Here is a 26242-nt window from a genome sequence, read left to right on the forward strand (position 1 = left end):
TTTGCCATGTTCTTTGAAGTTAGTTAGGTGAAAGTACTGAATAAAATTATGGAAAGTAGAACCCTTATTTATCTTTTGTCTCCATCTGCAATCTGATGTGATGGGTGGTGCTCTAGCAGCCATTCTGTACCAAAGAATGAGGACCACACTCCAGAGGCAAGTTTCTAGGGAAGGCAGAGTAGGAGGTGGGAAGGAGTATTGGTTTCTCATGACTGTGGAGAAACCATTCAGATTCTAAACTGCTACATTTCTATTTTTTAATGAAAAAATGAAGTTCTATTTTTTATCATTTAAGAGACTGTTGTTCAAGACATTCTGATGCATACCCCTGAACCTAATCCTAATTAGTGTATATCGCCACATATTAGCTTTCTTTAAATGTACCAGGCTAAAGATCTGTATAAGTGATTAGGGGGGCTGCAGGAAGGTAGAAATGGGAGATGCAGAGAGAGGAAGGAAGGAGAGGATGACAGAATGAGGAAGAGGAAGGGAAGGAGAAGTTGAGGCATTGATTGAGAGGTTTAATTCTAGGACATAGAAATGATTCCTACCTTTTGGAAGTAGCCATTCTGAGGCAGACCGTGGCAAGAAGGAAAAAGACATTCAGCACCATGGACAGTTCCAGGAGCCCTGTGGTACCTGCAGGAAAAAATTAGTTGTTTGATGGTGGTGGTAGTTTTCTTCAGTTTATGTTCATTAACCCACACTCTGTGCCAGGTATCGTGCCAGGTATAGTGCCAGGAACTGGGATTAATACCAAGACAAGTTATCCCCACATCAACATTTAGCTCCCAAGACCAAAACAAGCAGATCACCATGGGAAGCCTTCCTAAAGTGGAAGGAAGGGAATGAAAAGCCAGCTGAGGAATGGGGCAAGATGACCTTGTGACAGAATGGACAAAATGCCAAAGAATAAAGGATGCTGTGGGTGGGGGAGGGTTCCAGGTTGGAAGAAGGTGAGTGAATCAAGTGGTCTAGCAATCAGTCTGTAAAAGAGCTTGTAGCACTGAGTGGGAGTTAAAAAAGTAAGGGCCCTCTATTCCTCAAGTACTAACTACATCAATGATTCAGTCTCTGGTCCCAAGAACCAAGATTCATGCTCATAAGGGTATATGGAAACTATGACTAATTAGAACAATTCTAACTCTAAGCCTCTGAGTCTACTGCTGTCTAACAAATCACATCCCCTCCAAACTTAATGACTTAAAACACCAACCATTTTATTCACAATTCTGTGAGTCAGCAATTTTAAGCTTGGGTCAGCTGAATAGTTCTCCTGATCTTTTCTGGGGTCACTCAGGCAGCTGACATCACCTAGAAGTTCCCCTAAGAGTTGGTTGATCTAGAGGGTTTCAGCTGGGATGGCTCACTTCTGGTTTCTTCCTCTAAGAAGCTTGTTTGGGTTTCTACACATGGAGATCTCAGGGGAACAAAAAGAGGGAACCCCCAATGCACAAGCACTTTTAAATCCTTTGCTTGCATGACATTTGCAGATGTTTCATGAGTCAAAGGAATTCATTTGGCCAAACCAGTCAGTCAGTATGGGAAGGAACAACCCAAAAGTATACATGCAAATGCACAGGATTCATTGGGGGAGCTAATATAACAACCTTCCACAAATTCTAAGTGGTTCATTTACCACTCTAAGAGTCTTACGTTCTTATTTAAACAGACCATGGTTCTATGGCCTTCCAACTCTGTGGTTCTTATAATTCAATGTTTAGATTCCAAGATTCTGTAATTCTAGGAGTAGAAGGCTGAGGAGGATCATGAAGACTCAACAAGAGTATACTAAGGAAGTCAAGCAAACTAAGGTTACTCCCAGATCTGGGGCACTTGAGTGGCTCAGTGGGTTAAAGCCTCTGCCTTCAGCTCAGGTCATGATCTCAGGGTCCTGGGATCGAGCCCTGCATCGGGCTCTCTGCTCAGTGTAGAGCCTGCTTCCTCCTCTCTCTCTCTGCCTGCCTCTCTGCCTACTTGTGATCTCTGTCAAATTAAAAAAAAAAAATCTTAAGGTTTCTCCCAGACCTAAGCAAGAACCCACCTGCCTCTCCTGTTCCCATCCCTCAGCCCCCAAATTCCTGCGTGCAGCAGGATGGTGGGATGAGCACCAAATTGGGAATCAGAAAACCTAAAATATAGGCCCTGTTCCATCATGAATTTGGGGTAGCCCCAAGCATCACTCTTAACCTCCCAATGTTCTCTTACAACCAACAGAGATGTCAACTCCGATTTTCTGAAAGACAAGAACAGTGGTAAAGCCAGGAGAATGGGGCCCACCAACGTCCATTATCAGGACCCTGAACCTGGTGCAGCTTAGAGTTTTAATCCCACCTCCTCAAACTGCATCTACAGCTGCAAAGACCCTTTCAAGGAAACCAAAATTTAAATAGGTTATTGCCCTTGATCTGTCCTGACCTCTAATTCTCTACTTGCAGAAGAAAGGACGAAGGAAGGGAAGGAGACTGGAAGGGAGGGAAGGGGAGGAGAGGAAAATTCCCCAATGCTGCTCCTTCCCTTTTCCCCCATCAACTCTTGCCCCAGACTCAACTGAGTTTACACTGGAACCCTGGAGCCAAACCCTGCCTGGCCTTGAGCCTCAGTCTCCTCTACCTTCAGCTTCCCCAAGAAGAGGAATGTGGAGTTGAAAAGTAGCTGCATGAGAGAGGACCTAGATCAAGGCAGCAACCCATGAAAACTTTATAGCTAGAGGAACCAGCCACAACCCGCCAGCTGAACCATCTTGTAGCACAGTTAAGGAATTAGAAGCCCAGACTAGGACATGAACCTGCTCACAGTCACAGAGCCAGCAACTAGTAGACCAAGACCAAAAATGAGATGGGGTCACTTCCCTTCTCTAAACTTCAGGTTTCGATTCTAACCGGGAGATGAGAGACCCAGACTGGGACACCACTTAGAAACCGTAAGGCACAGTGCAAAACTAATAAGCAATCAGGTTTTTCCCAATGGCCTGGGAGTCTGGGTGGGGGAGGGTGGGTTGAAGTGGAGGCAGGAGCACTTACGACTTTCAGAGGACTCATCCAGCTCATTTATTCTAGCCTTTCCCCGAGAGGCCCAGGCTGCAGAGTGGAGGAGGGTATTAAATATCAGAGAGTTATTTAAAAGCCAGTTGCTGGCCCCTCAGAAGCAGAGTGTGGCCTCTGCTGACTCAATGGAGAAAATGAATCTTGGGTCTATGGATTTTCCTGAGTCTCATGTTCGGTGCAGCAGGGGGGAAGGGGAAGTGAGAAATGGGAGCAGCAACACCTGTGGTGGAGTCTTCCCCTCGCTGCCAGTGCAGAAGCTACACTAGAGGAGAGAACCTGGGGCCTCCCCCACTACCTAATGACTGAGCTTCATCATGTCAGCCCTGTCCAGCTGCTCCTCCACTTGCCTCATTGGAAGAGGGGGTCAGAGGGAAAGGGAGTCTGCCAAGATAAAGGGACCCTGGATATCACAGGCTGCTATTGACAGAAGGACCCTCCTCCCCCACCAGACTATGCTACCAACACTTTAGTCGGGGTGGGGGGGCCAAGTTCAAGGTAATAGTATATTGAGGTGGGGGCACCAATTGGAACAAATCACAGTATTACCTTCCCCTCCATGATCCCCATCCCTAAAAGGCCAAGGGGCACAGGACCAAAAGCCTTCCAAGATCATCCTGTCTACACAGTTTAACGTCTTTGCAGACAGGAAACAGATCTGGGAGAGCAGATTTGCTTAAGGACTTGAGGAACACTGAGGCACCTCTGATGGACAAGTTGGAGCTGGAGGCAGATAGGGAAGGGGATCCCTGGTGGGGGGCCCCAGGGAACTTGTCAGACCTCTGCAGGCTCCCTATCAATGCTCAGTGGACCTTATGGAAAGCAGGGCCTTTGTGGAGAGAAAAGGACCCCAATAAAGGAGCTGGAGTTAGGGGAGGGGCAGTACCTTGGAAAGCTCAGAGAGGGGCTCTAGATCCTAGGAAGGGTAATAAATTCAAGAATTGGGCTTCAGGGGCATCTGGGTGTTTCAATCAGTTAAGCTGATTTCAGCTCAGGTCACAATCTAAGGGTCATGACAGAGCCCTGTGTCCACACTGAGGATGGAGCCTGCTTAGGATTCTCTCTCTCTCTCTGCCCTCCCCCACCCAGCTTGTAAGCATGTGCTCTCTCTGAAAAACAAAACAAACCAAACAAACAAATGAAAAACAGGGTCTAGTGTAGTTGACATGGGGGTGATTCTCAACCCAGCAAAGGACAATCACTCTGCTTAGGTGGGCTGGGGTGACTAGTTTGCTGAATACTAAGGCAGCCCTGAGGCCCTGAGCTCTGTGCGCACAGGGTTCCCTGGGGCCTGACCCAGCCACACTCTCCAGAGAGAGAGAACCTAGAATGGGGAGGGCTCCAGCATAGAAGATGAGCAGGAAACCCGAGCTACTGTCAGGATTGAGTCTCACTCAGTTGTGCAACCTTGAGGAAAGCACTTCACCTTTCTGGGAGCCTGCCTCCTGGTATAAAGTATAGACAGGAGCTCCTCACCTAGTCTGCCTCATAGAGATGAGAGGAGCAAGCCAGAGATTTTTAAAACGTTATCTCATCCAATAAATGTTCCCTGATACCCTCTCCATGCTGAGCTCTGGGCTAACGACACAGGAGAGCAGCCAGCCCTGAGTCCCAGGTGCTGACAGTTAGAGGGGTCAGAGGAGTTCCAGCCCTCTGGTTGCTGAGTGAAATTCAAAGGAGAAAGAAGGAGCCATGAAAGCTTCCTGAAAGGGACAGCCATGAAAGCTTCCTCAAGCCAAGCCCTGAGGATCAGTGGGCTGGGCTGAAGAAACAGTCAAGGGGAGAAAGAACCCCAAGCGGGGCAAACAAACTGAGCAAAGATACTTCCACTGGATGCATCAGAGAATGAACACAGCCCCAGACAGAATTAGACGTACATTTATTGAACATCTACTGCATACAGAATACTGACAAGATTGAGGGAAGTTTCTCCAGAGAACAGAAACCCCTAAATGGCTTGCAGACTTCGTTCCAGGAGAACCTGAACAGATTAGGGGAACAGCTCCATGAAGAGGGGAGGGCAGGGAGGCTGGGAAGAGGCATTCACAGGGAGAGCAAGTAGAGACTCATTCCTTGTACCATCTACCATGAACTTGCTATGCTGGGGGAGGAAGACGGAACAGGGCAAAATGACATGGGAGCTAATTTGTCCCAGAAAAGCTTAATGCCTCATCCAGTCATATGGTAAAGGCCCCCAGACCCTAGATGATATGGCCTTTCTTGTTTCAAAGCACTTTCCATTTACTTTGTCACGATGGCCTTGAGAAGATTAGGAAGGATAGGATTTCAGAAGCCCATCTACTTTCCAGAAGTAGAAGTCGACATCCCAGAGGTGGAGAGAGGTCCAATGTCACATCACATTCACCCTGGCATCTGTTGCTGGGTTCAGCTTCCTGGGGTCAGGATGAGATTTCCTGGTGCATTGGCCCTTCTCAGATGCAACTACTATCTTGGAAAACGCCTTGGGCAAGGAGCCTGGGGCTAGGCTAAGCCCTGATAGCCGCTGGCTTTGAGGCAATTCCCTGGCCCTCTGGCTTCAGACTCCCCACTTATAAAACACAGTCCCTGCCTTATTCTCTGGTACCTGATGGTTCTAGGTTCTCTCTGCACCTCCTTTCTCCAATTGAGATGTCTAGTACCCCCCAGTCAGTTTATGGCCATACCACCCTGAACATGCCTGATCTCATTTAGTACCCACCAATCAAGGCTGCCTGCTGCCCTGAGGCACTTTCCCAAGGAGGCCATTAGCCCACCAGGAACCAGCCAACAAGGGGCCCTGGAGAGGGGACTCTGGCCTTGGCAGCTGGTCTGTTGATTCTCCGGAGGCTGAAAGCAGAAGGGGCTCTACGCAGTGGCAGAGGAAAGCAGAGACCTTTCCATTCATTCGTCCGTCCATCCATCCATCCATCTTTCTACAAGAACTTACTGCACACTCGCTCGTGCTAGTCCCTTTGCTGGAACAACAGGGAAAAGGAGCCGTTGCCTCTCACCAGGGAGATGTCAGAGCTGGGGCTTGGAGCTGACTTGGGCCAGGGCTCAGGAGAGCACAATAGCTGAGGGCACAGCCCGAGGGGCTGTCTGAGCACCTGCGTCCATATGAGCAAAGGTAGCTCAGCCTGTTACTTATACAGACCAAGGGCATAGTGGAGGTCAGGAATGGGCTCAGAGTATGTCGTTTAGTCCCTGGATGCACATGCTTGCATGCATGCATCTGTAAGCTTGCCGCTCTGGGAATGTCCCCAGGAACCTACATGGTCCCAGAAATACAAATGTTCAAGTATTTACATGCTTAAGAGTGTATAGACACATACCAGGATGGACTCAAATCTGTGTTAACATGTGCACCTGTATGAACGAGCCTGCATATACCTGTATGAAGCATATCTGAGCCTGCCTACAACCCTGTGTGGGCCTGTACCCACTGGCCCATGCACGTGTATGCACATCCAAGGAAGCGGGAGTCTGTGTTTCCTCATATATGGATGCATCTTGAACTGTTTATGTGTCACACATGCCTCCACATATACAGGCACGTGTGTGCGTGTACAACCTACGTGTACACCTTTGTAGACACATCCAATCCTGCAGAAGCAAATACAGTTTTCATCTGCCAATACCCGGGAGTGATGACAGGGATGGGGAGAGAGAAGGAAGGGGGAGAGGAGCCCCTACCCCTCACCCAGCATCAACAGATCTGGCCTGTGAGGTTGGTCTTCGCCTGGGGCCCAGGCCACCACAGGGTCTGCCTCTTCTCCTTAAGTGGTATTGATCTCTTGGTCAATCTGTTAAATATAACCTCAGGGAAGAAGTCAACCCAACAATTGTCCCTAATTCAGGAGAAAGACTGACTGATTGCTATGGGGGGGGGGGCGGTGAGAGGGGGGAGCCTCTATCCCTACCAGCTCTGCTGATAGCAGAATGGCCTGTGGATCAAGTGTCAGCCTCTCCAGCCTGAATAATTCATGCCAAGACCAGGAGTGCTCCCTTCTCAGGAGCATATCTCTTTAAATCAAGTCTGGAGCTTCCCAGTTCTGGAAAAAAAAAAAAAATCCAGAACAAAACAAACCTTTAAACAGCTCAGGCCCTGGCCCCCTCTGGGACCACCCCCCCCAACTCAATGCTGCAAAATCTGTTAGCTTCGCCAAATCTCTAGAGCTCCAAACCCTCCCACCCTTTTAGCATTTACAGGTGGGATACCCTGGAGGGGAGGAGGAGCAGTCCAACAACCCCAGGGGCCTGATACCGGGTGGAACAAGCTAATGGGGTGCCCAGGTGCTGGAGTAGGGAGAGGACGGCAAAGAGCTGAATCACCACACCCACCAGGTCCTAGGGCCTAGGAGAGTGCCTGGGGGAGGAGTCCAGCCTGGTGGAGGAAACCAGATGGAAGAACTCCCAGCAGAGCAGCCCGTGAGTTGGAGGGGAGTGGAGGGCGTGGGGAGGGGTTGTTGCTTTCTTCCCTGAGTGGTGGACGGATGGGGTCGAGAAAACGCTGGTCCCACAGGACTTGCAAGAGTGGTGACCCAGCCAGGCCTAATGTAACTGGGGTTGCTGAGGGGGGGACCAGGGCTGGGGATTTTCCAGTCTCTGCTAGCACAGCCCTCTCCTTGGTCACACAGATCAGGAAGAGGCTGAAAGATGAATAACTTTCTTAGCCCACCCCTCATCCTTGCCTGTGCTTGTAGGGGGAACCCTTAGGTCCTCCCCCCAGTTCTTGCTCTGTGGTGCTGACCCACCTGCCAGCTCTCCCCCGCTCGGCCCCGCCCCACACGTGCCCTAGAGGGAGGAGGAAGGAACCAGCTTAAACGATGGGGGGGGGGTGCGGAATGGGGGAGATGAGGGTAAAAGCAAGTCAGAGCCTGGGAGCGCCAAACTTCTCAGCAGCCCCGGAGCGGGAGAGGGGGGAAGAGAAAGCGCAGCGGCCGATAGCCCTGATTCTCGGGAGCCTCCCACCCCGCCTCTTGGCGAGGAGGGCGCGGAGACTCCTTTGAGGGGAGGAGGAGGAGGCCGGGAGGCTGGGAGGTTGGGAGGGCGGGGGGGTTGGGGGGAGACAAACCCTGCCCATTCGGCTTGGAGCCCGGAACGGCCGCGGAAGTCGGAGGCCAGCGCGCAGGGCGAGGAGGGCACCGGGGGCGGGGGGCTCCGCTCCCCGACTGACCCCTCTCGCCCCAGCCAGGAAAGTGAAGGCTCCTCGGACTTTAGAGCCAGCGGACGGACCGACCGCGACCGCCAGCCGCTCCGGGTCAAGGACTTGCCCCGCCCGCCCCCCTCCCCGCCCCCAAGGCCCTCCGAACTCACTGGTGAGCGCGGCGGCCCGGGCGCTGGATGCGGGGGCAGCTGCGATGGCCCCGCGCGCGGGACAGCCGGAGCAAAGGGGGCCGCTCCTGCCGGGGCTGCTGCTGGTGGCGGCGGCGCTGAGCCGGCCCGCCGCACCCTGTCCCTTTCAGTGCTACTGCTTCGGCGGCCCCAAGCTGCTGTTGCGCTGCGCGTCGGGCGCGGAGCTCCGGCAGCCGCCGCGGGACGTGCCTCCCGACGCGCGCAACCTCACCATCGTAGGGGCCAACCTGACGGTGCTGCGCGCGGCCGCCTTCGCCGGCGGGGACGCTGACGGGGAGGAGGCGGCGGCGGGCGGTGTGCGCCTGCCGCTCCTGAGCGCGCTGCGCCTCACGCACAACAACATCGAGGTGGTGGAGGACGGCGCCTTCGACGGGCTGCCCAGCCTGACGGCTCTCGATCTGAGCCACAACCCGTTGCGCGCCCTGGGCGGCGGCGCCTTCCGCGGGCTGCCCGCGCTGCGCTCCCTGCAGCTCAACCACGCGCTGTCGCGAGGCGGCCCCACGCTGCTAGCCGCGCTGGACGCCGCGCTCGCCCCGCTGGACGAGCTGCGCCTCCTGGGCCTGGCGGGCAACGCGCTGGGCCGCCTGCCGGCCGCCGCGCTGCATCTGCCGCGCCTGGAGCAGCTGGACGCGCGCCTCAACGCCCTGGCGGGCCTGGGCCCCGACGAGCTGCGCGCGCTCGAGCGCGATGGCGGCCTCCCCGCGCCGCGCTTGCTGCTCGCGGACAACCCCTTGCGCTGCGGCTGTGCCGCGCGCCCCCTGCTGGCTTGGCTGCGCAACGCCACGGAGCGCGTACCCGACTCCCGGCGCCTCCGTTGCGCCGCCCCGCGGGCGCTGCAGGACCGGCCTTTCCTGGACCTGGATGAGGCGCGGCTGCGCTGCGCCGACGGCGACGCGGACAGTCGCGGGGAAGAAGTGGACCTCGCCGGCCCGGAGCTTGAAGCCTCCTACGTCTTCTTTGGGCTGGTGCTGGCGCTCATCGGCCTCATCTTCCTCATGGTGCTCTACCTGAACCGCCGCGGCATCCAGCGCTGGATGCGCAACTTGCGCGAGGCCTGCCGGGACCAGATGGAGGGCTACCACTACCGCTATGAGCAGGATGCCGACCCGCGCCGAGCGCCCGCCCCGGCCGCCCCCGCTGGGTCCCGCGCCACCTCGCCGGGCTCGGGCCTCTGAGGGTTGCCCCTCTGGGGTTGACGGCTGTCCCTGCCAGCTGATGACTTTACTGGGATTGCCTGGCCTGAATCATGGGTGAGACGCCCGCGAGTTGGGGGCATTCAGACTTGCTCCTGACCAGCCTGAGACCTTTGGATTATGGCATTCCCCCACCCCACCCCCATCCGGAGGCCCCAAGCTGTATCCCTCCTCCCCAACCTCTGAGAGCTCTCACCATCAAGGATCAAGAGACACCCTTGCTGATTCCAGAAACCCTATCTGCCCATCTCAGGCTCGGACACATCCTTCCCGAACCCTCAGAAGCACCCTCCCCCTCGAGAGACTTGGCCAGGAAACTTTGTCCTACCATCCGAAAGCCCCGGGACTGCCTCCCACCACCCTATGCTTTGAGGCCTGACCTCTCTGGGAAGCATCACCTTAGACATCACTGACACCCATCTCCAGCTTGGAGACCTCAATTCCCTTCCCAGGCCTTGGGGACCCTCTCATCCCATTCTGGTCTTGGAAGCACCCTTCTGAAGGCTTTTGTGGGCTTTGAGCCTTTTTTCTCATCCCGGAGCTCTGAGCTTTCCCATTGTCCAGACACCCACATCCCAGGGTTCTGAGGGTCGGGCACCCTCCCCCAGTCTGGGGTTATATTTCATACTATCCCCAGCACTGCAGCTCTGGCTCAGGCTCTTCCCTTTCTTGACCCAGGCTTGGGGCTCAGCTCCATCTGTCTCCCATCCCAGGGATAGTCACACCCTATTATAGCCTTAGTATGGAACAGATCCTCAGCCTTTCTCACTGGGGCTCTGATCCCCCAATACTCAGTGCTTGTCCCTAATCTCAAGACTCTCAGCTCTTCACCTTGATCAGAGTTTAATTCCCCTGCCCAAGTCTTAGACTCTCTAACCACCCCCCCCCACACACACCCATTGCTTGCATTCACTGGGGCAGGGTCCAGTGAGGAATCCATTCCTGGGGTGCCCACCTCCTCTTTCCTCCTGGGAGGAGCTCTCCAGGCCTGCAAGACAGGTCCCGAGGCCAAGCATCCCCCAACCATACTGGCAGATCCCCTTGGAGGAGTTGAGAGTCCTAGGGGTTCAAAGCAGTTGGTTGGGCCTCAGAACCAGGATCACCCATATATCGTGGCCTCAGAGAGGGGTAAGGGTGAAGGCTCTGAAGGGCTGGGTGCTGCTGCCTGCAAGCTCTTTCCCACCCCTGTAATTCTCCTCCTGTGGAGATCCCTTGCTGCCATGCCCCCCCCCATGCCTTTTAGAAGAGGTGAGGGGCCTCATCTCTTGTCTCAGGCACAAGCCCTCCTGTTTAAGGTCAGAGCCTCAGTGCCCTGCCTTCTGCATGATCCCAAAGCACAATTGGTGAGTGGGGAGGAGGCTGCCCCCTCCCGACTCCCATTCCCTAGGTCAGGCAGAATGGCTGGCCTGTGCTGCCTCTGCACACAGGAAGTTCCCCCTCCCCAATATACTGGCTTGAGGCCTGCCTTCCCATCCCCTCCCAAGACATCTGGATCTCCCTTGGGCAGTTTTCTATAAAGTCTACAATAATCTCGGATACTCTACCCTTGTAAGTGGTGCCATGTCATTCCTGCTGATCTTGGGGTGTTGAAGGAGGTGGGAGGGGACACTTGGTAGAGCATTTGGGACCTCCCTGAGGTGAGGCAGTCACCTTTTGGTATCTTCTCCTGGCGTATGGGAGAAGAAAAAGGCTCTGACTGCGTGTAGCAGGATTGAGGGGAGACTCACAGAGGGACTTCCCACTGGGATTCCATCGCTCTCCAAAGCAGCCTGCCTTTTATCCTCTGAGAGGGGGCTTTCCATAGCCAGGGTGACATCCTGCACTTCCTCTACATCCTTCTACCCTGTCACTCCTCATCACTGCGGTGGGGGTGGAGGAGGTGAGGTTGGACTGGAGGCACGGGGGAGGTGCCATTGGACTGGAAACATTAATTAGCGTCAGATGAGGCCATCAGGGAGGAAATCCAGCTACAGAGAATCAGAGGCAGTTAATTCAGGCAGGAAAGGAGGGATCATTATTTAGTGCTTTGGTGTCATCCCCTCTGATGAATTATCTGACACTCCCTTATAACTTGTGTCATGCTATGCTGTCCTGGGGAGAGGACTACAGACTGCACCTCGGGTATGTGAGAGGCTGAGAGGGGGTGGGTATGGATAAAATGACCCCTTGAGATACGGGGATCGAGGAGACAGGTGAGTTCTGGGCCATCAGGGCCATGGTAAGAGGTTTATTTCCTGCCCCAGGGGCCCCAGACTGGATCATCTCACATTCAGTTTCTCAGACCCCTAGAACCTCATGGCAGAAGGCTAGTATTCTGGCACTTATGCATCTTAGAGCCACATAATGCTAGAATTTGTGCCTTTTAGACACTGGAAAGGACCTCAGAGATAATGTAGGAAGCCTCCTAAACCCTCTCAATAAGGGGCACCCTCTCTTGATGAGAGGTACACTTCCTCCCCTCCTGGGAACATCCCTTTCATTGCCAGGGGCGTCTGCCTGGAATTCCCTGACAGCCCCAGCTATGCCTTGGGCCCAGAAGTATACCTCACCCAGCACTGCTCCTCACAGAGTTGGAGACTCCCAGTTATTCCTCGTGAGAAGGGCTCAAATTCCCTTGAAGCAATCCCACCTGTGAATGACCTTCGGAATGACCTTCTCCGGGTTCTCCAGGACAAAATGGAAGGCTATCTCTAACACAGGTTAGAGACCTGTGTGTCTAACAGGTTACCTCCCCAGTTCCAAAGACATGCCCTCGTAATGTAGCCTGAGACTACAGTAGGTCTTGGCAAATAAAACATGGTGTTCGCTATGGGTTCGTTGTCAGCAAAAATTTTTGAGGGTTTTATAGGAAAGCTGCTGCTAAGCTAAGTACCAAATCAATAGTTGTCAAAAATCAACTAATTGAGTGCCTAGGGTATGCCAGTTGATATTTCACCTTAGTGCCATTCACCAATTCCCATTAAATGTCCTTTTTGGGGTGCCACCCTTTTTGTAAATCCATCAGTGACTTTAGTCTGATGGGACTCAGTAGGGCCCTTGGGTCCCCAGTCTTGCTTCCTTTGCAAATCCAGCCAGCCATTCCTCCTCTACTGACTACAACTTTGTCAGTTCTAGAGAAGCTGATGACCCAGGGAGAATCATATACTTTTATTTACTTTTTAAAAAATTTTCTTAACATATAATGTATTATTTGCCCCAGGGGTACAGGTGTGTGAATTATCAGTCTTACACAATTCACAGCACTCACCATAGCACCTATCCTCCCCAGTGTCCATCACCGAGCCATCCCATCCCTCCCCCCACCCCCCACAACCCTCAGTTTGTTTCCAGAGATTAAGAGTCTCTTATGATTTGTCTCCCTCCCCGGTCCCATCTTATGGGAGAGTCATATTTAATCACAGTCTAGAGAAAAGAAGTCCCGGGAAAAAGAGCTTAGAGTAAGGGCCTCTGACCCAGCCTAGAGAGACTTCTACTTAGAGGAAGCTCCTCGTGAGCAGAGTTTTGAAAGATGAGTAGGATTCTGAACAGAGGGATCAGCGGTATCCACTCTGTGCAAAGCCCTGGAGGCAGGAAGATCTTGGTAGTCTGAGAACAGGGAAGACCACCAGTGGCTGGGGTTCAGTAGGTGGAGGTGTGTGTCTGAGATGGATCTGTGCTCCCCACCTTCACTGGGAGGCTCTAGAGGGACCTCTGCCCTTGGAGGAGAACTCAGGGAAGTGGAGACTTGGAATATGAGAAGCAGGAGAGCTGCCCAGTGCCTCTTACTTTTGCTTCCTTCTGTCCATCCTTTTTATGCCAGACCTCATGCTGGGCACTGAAGACAGAGAAGTCAGACAAAGCCATGCCCATGGGAGCCCAGAAGGGAGGGGGACAAGTGTAGTGGCTATTTTAGGAGCCCAAAAGAGAAAGGAAAGTGTGATATGGAGGGGTCTGGCTGGCCCTGCCCTGATATTCTGATGTCACCCACCACTCCAGCCACTCTCAGCAACACCCAAGCCTCACCGAATGACCAGCCTCCCCATCTACCCCAATGCTGCTAGTGCTGCTGGAAGTCTGATCTCCTCCATCTCCACCCCTCTGTCATTGCCACCTGCAGCCAGGCCCACACCTGTGGTGGCCAGGAGACAGGGGGCTGTGGGAGGAGGAAGCCAGCTAACAGAGGGCTGTGGAGGACTCTCAGCCTCCATCAGTGGCTCCCAGCAGGCCTCGGAAACCTCCCTCAACCTCTTATGGGCAAAAACCCTGATGGGCATCCTTCCCCAGGGGAGGGGCATCTCTATCCCTCCCTGAGAGGAGAGAGGGCTTTGCTCTGGTACCCCAAGCTCCATGGTCCCCAGATATAAAACTCCTTCTTCCTGAGCCTCTACTTTCTGCTGAGCACCCGATGAGATGGGCCAGATCCTGCAGCTGTCCCCAGTAAAGACGAGGTCACTATAATAATGGAAGCACATGTGGCCCCTAAATAAGGGGACCAAACAGTCCAGGAAACTTCAGAGAGTGAAAGCGGCCACTATTAAGAGTTAAATTGGGACAAGAACAATTCAGGACTGTACGAGGCTGGTGGGCCTGGGACTCCAGTGACTTTTGACAAGACTGGAGGGGAAAAGAGAAAGTGCTAGACTGCTAGACTTGCTAGTCTACCAACACTAATAATAATACACTCCCAATCCTTGACCTTATCCTCCAGCCATGCTGAACACCTTCTTGAATGCCGTTCTCCAGCTACAGCAAATGACTCCGATTTAAGTACCCAAGCCCAGTGATTCCAGGCCCTGTGTGCCTTTGCTCACATAGCACTCTCTGCCTACTATGCCTTCCTTATGCAGAGAGCTTCAGGACAACTTGAGTCCCCTCTGCTGTCCTAACCTCACCTTTCTTCCAATCACTGTTCCCCCCCCCCCAGACCTTTATTTGTATAGATCAGTTCTCTGTCCCATTGTCCACACCAGATGAGAAGTTCCCCTTGGGGGCTGGGCTCCCTTTTGGTGACCCCCAGTCCTGGGGCACAGAAGATTTACCAGCACTGTCCCTGCCCCACAGAGATCCACATCACACAGGGCTTGTGGCCTCCCTCTGCTGCACTCAGATCTGAGCTCACTCCCTTTGACTCTCATAAACTCCCACCTCATCCAACTGAGGTTGTGGTTATATAAGATGCCTGCGTGGTCAGCTCCTTGTCACTATTTGATAAAAGTGAGAAAACAGAAAGAAAATGCAGCTATAGAATATGTTACCGTGTACAACATAATTCAGCCTTAGCTTCTCAACCTTGGCTTTTCAGTGTGGTTACAACTTTGGGGCCCTCCATTTGAAATACTTGTCTGGTATCCTATCCGGGTAACGTATCTCAGCCTGTCACAGGTCTTGGTTCCTTTACCCAGAGAGCCGCAGCGACATCTGTTGGCCAATTTGTGTCAGGGCAGAACCAGTTTTAATTTTTCTTGCATACATGCATCATTTGCTGGTGGACGTGGGAAAGTTCCTTCTTTCATTTAGCCACAATCTGTCCAACAAGTATTTTATAAAGTGCCTACTATGTGCTAAGCACTGTACTGGGAAGAAGCTGGGAGTTGTTCTAGGCACTTTAGATATATTAACCCATTTTAGCCTGATGACAATTCTGCGAAGTAGTTATTATTCCTACTTAGAAATGGAGAAGTCAAGGCACATAAATGCGAATGATTTGCACAAGGTCATATTGGATTTAGAACCCAGAGCCCACGTGCTCAGCAAGGGCTTAAGCAAGCAAGACACTTCTTATGAGGGAAATAAACAGAGTGATAGAAGAGCGATGGGGAAGGATAGTCAAGGACTACCCTGATACCAGGGTAGTCAGGCAGACCCTTCTGAGAAAGTGGCTTTCCCTGTAAGCTGGGAAGCTCCATAGGAGCTATCAGGCTGTGCAGAAGAAACAGTGGGTGCAAAAGTGCTGAGACTGAATATCCAAATATTGGATGGGAGGTCAGTTCTGGCCAATGTCCATAGCCTTCCTTCACCTGCCTAACTCCTTCTCAGCCTTCAAAACTCAGTTGAAGCAATTCCTCCCCTAAGAAGGCTGCCTGATTCCCCATCTCACTCACCCCAGCTAAACATGATGACCCCTCCTTAGTGTTCTCATGGCATGCCGTGAATACATGTCAACCCTATCTCCAGTAACCCTCAGCAGCAATTCCAAACCTTTGTTGTCATGTCTTATCCTCCTGTGAATCCGTGAGCTCCTGAAAGAGATTATCTTATTTATCTTTATGTTTTCAGGGTCCAGCATAAACTGCAGCAAAGGGCACGTGCCTAGTAAATATTGTTTGCATTCTGTGATATAAGCTGTTTACTTTGGGGATGCCTGGGTGGCTCAGTCGGTTAAGCGGCTGACTTTGACTCAGATCATGATCCAGGTGTCCTGGGATCGAGTCCCACATCAGGCTTCTTGTTCAGCGGGGAGCCTGCTTCTTTCTCCCTCTGCCTGCTGTTCCCCCTACTCATGCTATCTCTCTCTATCTCTGCCAAATAACATTTAAAAAATAATAATGATAATAATAAATTGTTTACTTTTTTGTCCTCCCCTCCTTTTTCTTTTTCTTTTTTCTTTTTTATTTTATTTTATTTTTTTTTTTTTTTTGCTTTTTGCTTTTTTATTGAGACACATATTTGCATAAAGTAAAATCCACTCTTTTGGGCTTGCAGATGATTTTGACAGTCAAGATACAGAACAGTTCCATTGCCCTTTCCCCCAAAATCCCTCTCATTAGTCCCTTTATAGCTGACCCTCCCTCAAACCCAGCCACTGGCAGCTAGTGGTCTGTTTTCTGTCCTTATCCTTTTGCCTTTTCCAGATGTCATATAAGTAGAATCACACATATGTGTCCTTTCAAGTCTGTCTTCCTTCACTTAGCGCCATGTATTTATGATTCAGATCATTGCAAGCATTGCTAGTTTGCTCACTTTTACTACAGAGCAGGATTCCCTGGTACAGCGGTACAATAGCTCATCCCTCCACTCCAGCTGAAGAACGCTTGGGTTGTTTCCAGTTGTTGACAGTAAAGCCATTTTTAAGGTTCACATACAGGTTTTTGTGAGAACATACCTTTTCATTTCTTTGGGGAATAGAACTGCTAAGTCTTATGTAAGTATGTTTAAATCTGCAAGGAACTGGCAGACTGTTCTTCCAAGTGTCCACACACTTCCCATTCCCACCGGTAGTGTGGATTGTTCACTCTCTACGTCCTCCCAGCACTGTTCACTGAAAAGGCAATTGGATTGCCTTTGCACTTTTTTGGAAAAATGATTGATGGTGTATATACAGGTCTATTTCTTGATTTTGTCCCATCTGATGTCGATCTCTATTCTTTTTTATACTACCACACTATCTTGGCTATTATGGCCTTGTGATAATTCCTGAGATCAGGTAGCAGAGAATCCCACTTTTATTTTTCCTTTTAAAGATTGCTTGGCTAGGGATGCCTGGGTGGCTGTCGGTTAGGTGTCTGTCTCCGGCTCAGGTCATGATCCCTAGGGTCCTGGGATTGAGCCCCGCCTTGGGCTCCCTGCTCAGAGGGGAATCTGCTTCTCCTTCTCTCTCTGCTCCTCCCCCTGCTCATGCTCGCTCGCTCGCTCTCGCTTTCGCTCTCTCTCAAAGTAATTAAAATCTTAAAAAAAAATTGCTTGGCTATTCTAGTTCCTTTACCTCTCCATATGAATTTTAGAATCAGCTTGTCTCTATCTGAAAAAAAAAAAAAAAAAATCCTGACGCAATCTTGATTCACATTGCATTGATTCTAAAGTCAGTTCAGAGAGAACCGATATCTTAAGGTATTCAATCTTCCGATCCATGAACATGGTAAATGTCTCAATTTGGTGATTTCTTTCACCAGCATTTTGTGCTTTAAAGATGTGTGTAGAGATTATGTGTATATTCTGTCACATTTGTACCTCAGTATTTCCATGTTGGTGCTGTTGTAAATGGTGTTATCTTTTGATTTGGTGTTGTCTTTTTAATTTCAATTTCCAAAGCTTAGATGTTACTATCCAGGAGTACAATTGATTTTTGTGTATTGATCATGTATCCTGTAACCTATGTAGCCTCATTCATTAGTACTAGAACATTTTTGGGGTAGAATTCTTGGGCTTTTCTACATAAATAATCATGTTGTCTGTGAATAGAGAACATTTTATTTTTTTCTTTATAGTCAGTAGGCCTTTTATATCTTTTTCTTGCCTCCCTGTATTGGCTAGGACCTTTAATAGGATGTTAAATAAGAGGGCTAGGAAAAACCATCTTTGCTTTGTTCCCAGTCTTCAAAGAAAATCATTTGCCACCATCACGACACCGTTTCACTAAGTATGGTTATTAGATTGTTATTAGATTAAGGAAGTTCAGTAAGGCTTCAGGTTGTTGTTGCTTTTTTTAATCAAGAGTGGATATTGAATTTTGTCAAAAGCCATTTCTGCATCTATCGAAATAATTTAGCAGCACCTCCCAGATTTGTTTATTTTTGTTTTCATTTTTATTTAATTCAGAATATTTTCTAATTTTCCATGTGATTTTTTTCTTTATTAATGAGATTGCTTAATTTCCAAGTATTTGTAAAATTTCCAGATACTTTTCTATTATTAATTTCTAATTCAATTCTGTTACAGTCTGAAAACCTATTTTCTATTATTTAAATTATTTTAAATTGGTTAAGGTATTTTTAGGCCCACAAAATTATCTTTCTTGGTGAATGTTCCATGTGCACTTGAAAATGATACACATTTTATTATTTTAAGGTGAAATATTTTATTAAGATAAAGTAAGCCATGTTAGTTGATAATGTTCAGGTCTTCTCTATCTTTATTCATTTTCTGTCTTCTTACTCTACTGATCACTGAGAGGGGAGTGTTGTGGATTCGTGTATTTCTCCATTTAGTTCTATCAGGTTTTGGTTCAAAAACAAATACTTCTTCCATATTTATGGTCCTGTGTGGATGTCAGGATACTCCTTCTCAATTGTGGTATCCAGGCCAATATGACTATTTCTACTTTGGGGGTGCGAAGATTGAGGAAGAGCTGGTGATTTGCCTATTAGGTCTCAGATCTAATCTCCTGACTTTTCTGTTCTGTATTGCGAGGCACCCAGATCCGCCAAAAGTAGGCATGGGCCTAAAATCAAGGGGGCAGAAAGAGAGGAGTGATTCTCTCTCTCTCTCTGCTTTGGGTAGCATCCCCAGCGACAGACGTGTTTCTCCTGTGGTCTGAATTCCTCAGATACCTTCCTCAATGATCCTATTTCCTCAGGGCTGTCACTCCTCACCCTGTCCTTCCACTTCACGGGTAGTAGTGGTTTCTGGTTTACACCTAATCTCTGGGTCGCCTCACGTCCCTTGCCTCACTTGCATTTTAACCTTGCAACATTATAGCCAGTGTCATCAGTAAAATCCCTGCTACTGAAATATGGGCGGAGGCTATTTCTCTGGACCTAGACTGATACAGACCATATGGGAAGGGTGAATGAGAGCCCGGAGCTGAAGCCTCCTGATTCAAATGTCAGCATCTTCCCACCACCCTCTCTGGTCCAAAGGGAGCATCAGAGGAAAGAGACTACCTTCTCAACCAGGAGGGCAATCTTTGATCTAAGTCACATATTTTAGAGGAATGTAAAAACAAATTCTTTTTCATACATAATCAGTTTTCCAGGAAAGCCATCTCACATTCATTGGCATCCCCCTTTTGTGTTAACGCAACACATTATCATTTAGAACTTCTAATCTTCCTCACATATATCCCCATACTTCCCATGTGTTCTTTTGGAACAGGCATTGGGTAAGTCATAGGAAAGTAAAGTGACTTTGGGGAGACCCACGGAACAGGAGATAAGTACTGAATAAGACCCAGGGCTGAGACTGGGGCAGGATTCCAGCTGGAGTGGTTGGTGGTGCCAAAGAGAAGATGGGATGGCTTTAACCTGAGCAGCAAATCAGGGGTCATGGGATCCAGTGATGTCTGAGAGTTTTGGCAACATCCCCAGGACCAGAAGACTGGTAACTGATGGGGAGGGGAGGATCTCTTTGTTAGTTTCCAGAGAGGGTGCAGAGACTAGATTGGAGTTGGGGCCACAGAGAAGGGAAGACAACACCTGACCCAGTCACGGGTGCTGTCCAACATTCCGAGGCAGTAGGGACAGGATTTGCTGATCTAGGTCTTGCCATAAGCTGATGAGACAGAAATGAATGCACGTGGAGCATCTATCACAATAGACCTTTAATGGTCTCCTATTTATGGTTCTCTTGTTCATTTGTCCTGTTAGAGTTGAATAAACTGTAATAACTTATCTGACATAATAAGGAATGCCACAGGTACAACAGATAAACCTGGCAGGTGGCCCAGGAAAGAGGGTGTCACAAAATAATCACTTAACAGAAGGGCTACAGACCTGGAGACCTGTCCCAGCCACCTGTCACTCCCTGCGTCCAGGATCCACATTCAGCCAGGCTGAATGCTGGCTCCCATCCGGTAGGAAGAGGAGGAATCTCCCATAGCATCTGTGGCTGGACCTTAGCGCTGAGCAGAGATGGGAAGCAGAGTAGAGTCTGGGAAGCACAAGAGTATGGGAAGATGGCATTATCCCATACTCATTCCCTCAAGTGCTCTGCTGCTCTGCGGTGCAGGCCATGACCACACCCCGAGTTTGTGCGGCTCCCACCTCTCATAGGACATCACCTATCATACCCCCCATGACCTTCCTTTTCAGTAATCTGCGAGGTGGTCAGAGCCCGGCACAAGCCCCATCTTACATACTGGGGAAACTGAGGTCAGTGGGATACCTAAGAGCGTACTCAGACTGAACATAGAACTCTCTTTCTCCCATGCCACATGATCTGCTGGGCCCTGAGACCCGCATTTTCACCTAGAATGCTCTCAGTGAGAGCCCCAGGCAGGATTCTGTGTCAAGGGCTAGTCCGGGTCTCACCAATGTGCCACCCCTCAGCTAGCCCTGGTAGGGGGGCCTGGACAGACGGACAGGTTGGCAGAGACTGTGGGTGGAGGACCAACATCTCTTCCAGAACCTTCCTGTTGCCCACATATTTGCTTATCCACAGATGTGGAAGTGGAAGCCTAGTAGAATTTCTCAAGGGAAACTGGCTGCTTTAAAGGTCTCTGGAGGGACCCTGTCATGTCCTCATGGAGGGACTTCTGTATAATGTCCTCCCTCAGTTTTCTTATGTGAGAACCCAGACATCCATCCATCTGGCTGTATGTAAAGAGGAACCTGAGACTAGTTTCTCCTTCTCCCATCATGTGTCCCATAGGCCAGGCCTGGGCCAGGGAAGTGGGGTGCAGACAGAAGTCGTGAGGTGGGGGCTGGGCCTATTTCCTTGCTCTGTTGTCCCCAACTCTGCATGGCTGATACCAAGGTAAGACCAAACCAAACCCGGGCCAGGGAAGCTTCCATGATGGGTGAGCTACAAAACCATCAAACGAGTACGTGTATTTGTGTAAGCAAATGCTTGGACTTGGGTCTGCAACCCAAGTTCCAGTACAAGCCACTTGTACTGGAATGCTAAAGCCATTCCAACATGAAAAGCAGGAAGAGAACCTGTGCTTGCTGGTTGAAGATCAAACCTCAGAATGGTGGTTTGAAGAAGCTTTTCTTCAAAAGTTTGAAGGTGGAACCTCAAGAGGCAAGACAGATAAAAGCAGAGTTGTCCTGGTAGAAGTGGGGATTGGGGAGAGCTGGAGACTGAGCCTTTGCCTCCACCCCCACTGTCCCACTGTTAGCAGCCCCTGGCGAAGCTCTGTGGAACTCCAGGGGTTCCACAGCACCTGGTTTGAAAAACCACTGCATCAGAGTGTCTATAGGTCATGGGTCCTGGGGACCTGTGCTTTGATTTCCCTTTTGGAGAGAGTGCTGGGGTGGGAGGGTGCTCCCCCTTTGTTGGCCTCTCATTGAAGCCACTATGTAGAGGAGTGGAAGAGGTGGGGATCCTGCCCCACAGGTAGGCCATTTCAGCCTTGGATGGGGGACAGAAGTGATGGACCTCCCTGGACCAGGATGGCAAAATGCCATCAGACTGCTCGACACAGCCTTATGCATGAGGGTCGGAGGGTCTATTTTGGTCCTTTTTTACTTTAAAAAGAAAAAAAAAATTAGAACATAAGCCTGTGCCCATGAGACCCTATAATACAAGATTGGGGCCAATGCCTTCCTCTGGGATGGATGGAGAATGTCCAGTCCCCAGTCACTGGCAGGAAAGGCTGCATTTGTGAGAGGCTGTAACCATGGGAAGTGAATGGGTCCACAGGGACTCCGCTCTCAGGGAAATGGGCCTGGGTTTCCCCTGGACCCGAATCCCTTCCAGGTATCACGAAGGAGCCTCAGCAGCTGTGCTCGATCCTGGATTGCGGGGGGAGGGGTGGGGGAGGGCTTCTACTTTGAAGGGCAATTTCTGTTCCACCTCAGCCTTGGGGTTCTTTAATGGAATGATAGTTCAGCCCTCCCTGGGCCTGGAAGTGGGTGGCTCTCCCTCATCTGGGATCAGAGCCAAGGCTTCCTGTCCTCTGTGGGATCTGAAAGACGGGAGATGGGGGTCCACCAGGCCTGGAAGGGTCCAGGATGCCCCCTGCCCAAGCCCAATCACTCGCAATATCCATGGCTTGTCTCTCTGTCATGATTGCTGGGAGCACTATATGTGGGCAAGGCATTCCTGAGCAGTGTCCACATTTCTCTCTCAGCTAGGTCACCAAAGCCAAGCTAACTGCATCTCCTCCGGGTTGATGTCTGCCTAAGGGAGAAAGGGGCAAGAGATGAAGACCGGTGGGAGGAGGACACAGCCCGCAGCGATCTTCCTGTGTGACTCGGAGCTACAGAGCTGACTCTTGTCTCTTCTGGGCTTCAGATCCCTTGCATCAGCTGGGGAAGGGATTACAGTCTCATTTTCTAGTTAGGGAAACTGAGCCCAGGAGGGTGAGAGACTTGCTCAAGGCTACTCAGCTGGTTGGTGACAACTGAGCTGGAGACACCGTGGGCTTCCAGGCCAGCATGCTTTTCACGGCACCATGTGGGAACCAGCTTGTCAGGGACAAGCCAAGCAGCTGAAGCAACCCCACCCCCTACCTGGTATGCCTATGGAGGCTGACCAAATAATTCAGCCCTTCTCTTCACAGGACTTCACCCTTCTCGTGGTCGGAAAGCTGAGGGAGCCCAGCTTGCCTCCTCCTGTAGATTTTCCCCCAGCGCCAGGCCTCTCCTTCCTGCCCAGACTGCTCTCTCTATGCCACCCACAAGGGGCACTGGGAGGTACCAGTGCGGAGCCCTGGGGTCAGCACAGAGCCAACACTGTGGGGTCTGGAGCCAACCAGAAGCTTTGAAAGATGATATGGGTCTTTCTCTCAGGAAGTGACCCAAGGAAACACTCCAGCCTGTGTTGCACCCAGCTGGGGCGAGTGGGGCTGAACTCCAGCCTATGCGCCATTCTCAAAGCTGAGCATTCAAATGGACGGAACCCACCTCGAAGGGGACTGTTTCTACTTCACATCAAGGCACTATATGGACTAGCAGCAGCCAAGGACCCCTGACTCCAATGGCCCCCATTGCTTCCCCCTAGAACTTTCACCTGACCATGAGCTTCCTGAGGACAGGGGCCGCCCTTCTGCAGCCTTGGGCCCAAAGAGTAAAGGTCTAGATGGGAGTATGGTACTTCCTGCAGCTGGGGGAATCAGTCATACATGGACAAATCCGAAAGGGGGAGTGTGGATGTTGAGGTGAAGAAGCTCCAGAAACCAGAGTGACAAATCTGTGAGCACAGCTGAGGGATGGAGGAAGAGGCCAGTCGGTAGGGGAGTGATCCCCTCAAATCCTCGTACCAGCCTCAAAGTTCCCAGAGGAAGACACAGGAGAGCATATGTTTGGCATGGATTCCAGCCCTTCATCAACTCTTCAACGGTCCAAGGAGGTGCGAACTGCCAGCAAGTTCTGGTAGGGGCTGGATGCCTGGGGTACCCACAGCTAGGACCCCAGAACTGGCCAGAAGATTGTGGCCGCTGCAAGCTGACTTGGCCTGCCGTGGGGTAGGGCTCCCTAGAATTGCAACTTCATGAGATTCAGAAGGGTAAGGGCCAGGGTGCTGAGCTGGGCTTGTGAACTGGGCACTCTTGCCGTGGAGAATGGTTACCCAGCCCACCCCAGGAGGGGCTGCCCTGAAAAGGGTGGAGTCCCCATAATAACATTTTTGTTGTCTCCTTTTCCAGGCAAGCATGGGAACAGATAAAAGGGAGCAGGGATGGAGGAGACATTCCCCTCACCCTGCTAAGAAATATATTTGCTTGTGTATACGGTGAGCCTTAGGGGGTCTGCAGCCACAGGGAGCTGTGAGGTACCCAAGGCCCTATCATAAACAAATCTAAGCTTTGTCTTCTTTAATACTGGGCCTTAGGGCCAAGCAGCTCATGCTAGCTATGGCCACAGCTTAACATCAGACGACCCTCCAGTGGCCCAAGAGGGGCATGGGAATGGATGGGCTAGGAGATCTCCAGGGCCCTGCCAATTCTGGGGCCCTGAATCATCTCTGGAGGCAGAGAGACCAGAGTCAGTGGTCTGGATGGTTCCACCCATCATACCAGAAGCTCTAAGGTTTACAAATTCTTCAAGGCCAGAGTTGGGAGTTCCCACTGACCAGAGTCAGTGGTCTGGATGGTTCCACCCATCATACCAGAAGCTCTGAAGTTTACAAATTCTTGGAGGCCAGAGTTGGGGTCTCCCTTGGAGACCAGAGTCTGGTCAAACCCTTCAGTCTTCTAGGTGAAGAACTGAGGCCCAGAGAGAGAAAGAAACTTGTCCAAGGTCACACAGTAAGTGGGCATCAAAGACCAGACAAGAACGAATACCTTTTATCACTTTCTGCCTCATCATCTGCCTTGCCCTGTCCCAAGTCCCAATCACATCAACCTCAGCCAGTGGGTACCAGGCATCCACGACACCAGGACCTACTGGGGGATCATTAAATCCCCAAGGAAATGAAGGGTTCCTTGCTACCCAGCAGCCCCCTTCCTTCTAGGGGAGGACATCTTGATGGACCACGCCACCTCCTGGGGCAGGAGGCCCTTTGACTGTGGGCGTGATGACCCCCAAGCACACTCTCCCACCCTGCAGGGCCAGCCCAGCTCAGCCCTGGAGGGCTGTGAAGGGAGGTAGTAGGGGACTGGACCAGTGTCCCCAGCCCCATCTGGACCTCCAGCCTTACTTCCTGTGGGATCACTAATTGCTCTTAAGTCTACAAAGGAGGGAATTGAGCAGATACTCATCTTCCTGCCCCTAACCCCCATCTCGCGGAGCCATCCTTCTGGAAAAGCCCCCAGGAGCTTGGCCTCACTATGAGGCCTGTTGGTGCTTTGCGAAGACTCCTCCCTTCTCCCTCTGTGCATGTGTATAGATATGACACACGCATAAGGTACAAGGTAGCTAGGATGTCACATCCTGAGAGGACTGAATTAGACTTGGGCTAGTTCACACAGCTTGCCTTAGACTAGGTAACTGCTGGTAAGAAGGTCAGTCCAGTGGCTTTTCTCTACTTCTGGGGTCTGTGAACCTTCACCAATGTCACTGTGAGACACAGGGGGACACAGGATGAGGACGGAGGGGTGGAAGGGGAGAGGTGTTTGGTGGGTCCGGACTGTAAAAAGTATTGAGAATCAATCCACAGGTGTGCCTCTCATGGCCAGAAGAGGGGGCCCTCAGCGTGGTCATCTTTTAGCTGCCAGAGCTGCGCCAGCCACCTGGGGCCACAGGCATCCTCTCCCGTGTCTCGAGCTCTCTGCCCCACCCTCCCTGTTCTGCTCCTCATCCCAAGTAAAATCCCAAGGCCAGAGCCCGGATGGCCTTCCTGGGGGTCAGCAGGAAAAGAGAAGAGGCTGGAGGGGTGACCCATGAGTGGGGTGACGGGGGAAGGTGGTCCTCGTGATCCTGTTGGCGTGGGGCCAATCCTGAGGCCAGAGGTTCACCACAGTGACCTGGAAGACCGCTGGGCACCCCCGTCCCCCGGAAGGAACTAGAAGGACAAGGGGGAGGGGTAACAAGGACAGGAAGAAGACGAATAAACATCCTAGTGCATGAACGCGGACCTGGAGCTGCCCGGAGGAAGGGCCGGCCCCAGTCTATCTGTCATTGAGCTGTGGCGAGCCAGTACCATCCTCTTCCTCCTCCTTGTCATCCTTCATGCCTTTCAGTCTCTGGCGGGCAAAGTCCTCAAACACGATGTCGTCATCGCTGGTGGGAAAGACAAGGAAAATGGGGCCTGTTTGCCAGGCAGGGAAGCAGGCAACCCCAGAGGCTCAGAGGGGACTCAGAGGCCGGTCCCTGGGGCAGCCTGTGGACAGAAAGCCCTTCCAGGCTGGCATGTCTAGATGCCCTCTGGAGACAGTGGGACTGGTCGCATCCGGGCTCCAGCTAGTTGTGGAAATCCCAGAGGGATGCATGAGTTCAATTCTCATGCCTAAGGGCTGGAAAGTGACCAGCCTGGAAAGTGACCAGAACTGGACAGTGACCCGGTTCTGAAGGATCTGGGAGTGGGGGAGATATCAAAGAGGGATGAAGGTGCAGTGTAGCTAGGCTGGGGCCAGAGGGAAAACTTAGTCCTACCCGGAGAGACCCGGCCACCAGCATATTTCGAATCCCCCAGAACCGGCCCAAGAAACCATACCAC

General features: G+C 51.3%; 3 protein-coding genes across 6 annotated transcripts in view; 1 reads left to right on the plus strand and 2 right to left on the minus strand.

The window, feature by feature from the left end:
• Positions 1–8420, minus strand: part of LOC132017478 (olfactory receptor 2AT4) — a 111628-nt gene extending 103208 nt beyond the window's left edge. Inside the window, exons 1-2 of the mRNA XM_059399287.1 lie at positions 8340–8420; positions 552–639 (exon numbers count right to left, since the gene is read on the minus strand). Coding sequence (XP_059255270.1) covers positions 552–613 — 62 coding nt within the window. The 5' untranslated portion in view covers positions 614–639; positions 8340–8420. The remainder of the gene's footprint in view (positions 1–551; positions 640–8339) is intronic.
• TPBGL (trophoblast glycoprotein like) lies at positions 8124–11223 on the plus strand. Its single transcript, XM_059410935.1, has one exon. The coding sequence runs from the start codon at positions 8384–8386 to the stop codon at positions 9551–9553; it is 1170 nt and encodes a 389-aa protein (XP_059266918.1). The 5' UTR covers positions 8124–8383; the 3' UTR covers positions 9554–11223.
• Positions 11224–19783: 8560 nt separating this feature from the next.
• Positions 19784–26242, minus strand: part of ARRB1 (arrestin beta 1) — a 74767-nt gene continuing 68308 nt past the window's right edge. For all 4 annotated transcript variants that reach the window (XM_059410968.1, XM_059410978.1, XM_059410958.1 and 1 more), the window contains one exon: positions 19784–25806. In XM_059410968.1, the coding sequence (XP_059266951.1) occupies positions 25695–25806 (112 nt within the window). In that variant the 3' untranslated portion in view covers positions 19784–25694. The remainder of the gene's footprint in view (positions 25807–26242) is intronic.

This window comes from Mustela nigripes, chromosome 1 (genome assembly GCF_022355385.1).
Source record: "Mustela nigripes isolate SB6536 chromosome 1, MUSNIG.SB6536, whole genome shotgun sequence".
NCBI lineage: Eukaryota > Metazoa > Chordata > Mammalia > Carnivora > Mustelidae > Mustela > Mustela nigripes.

Bases quoted from the DNA above. Each gene is read 5' to 3' on its own strand.
- TPBGL (XM_059410935.1), top strand. From the start codon at position 8,384: ATGGCCCCGCGCGCGGGACAGCCGGAGCAAAGGGGGCCGCTCCTGCCG.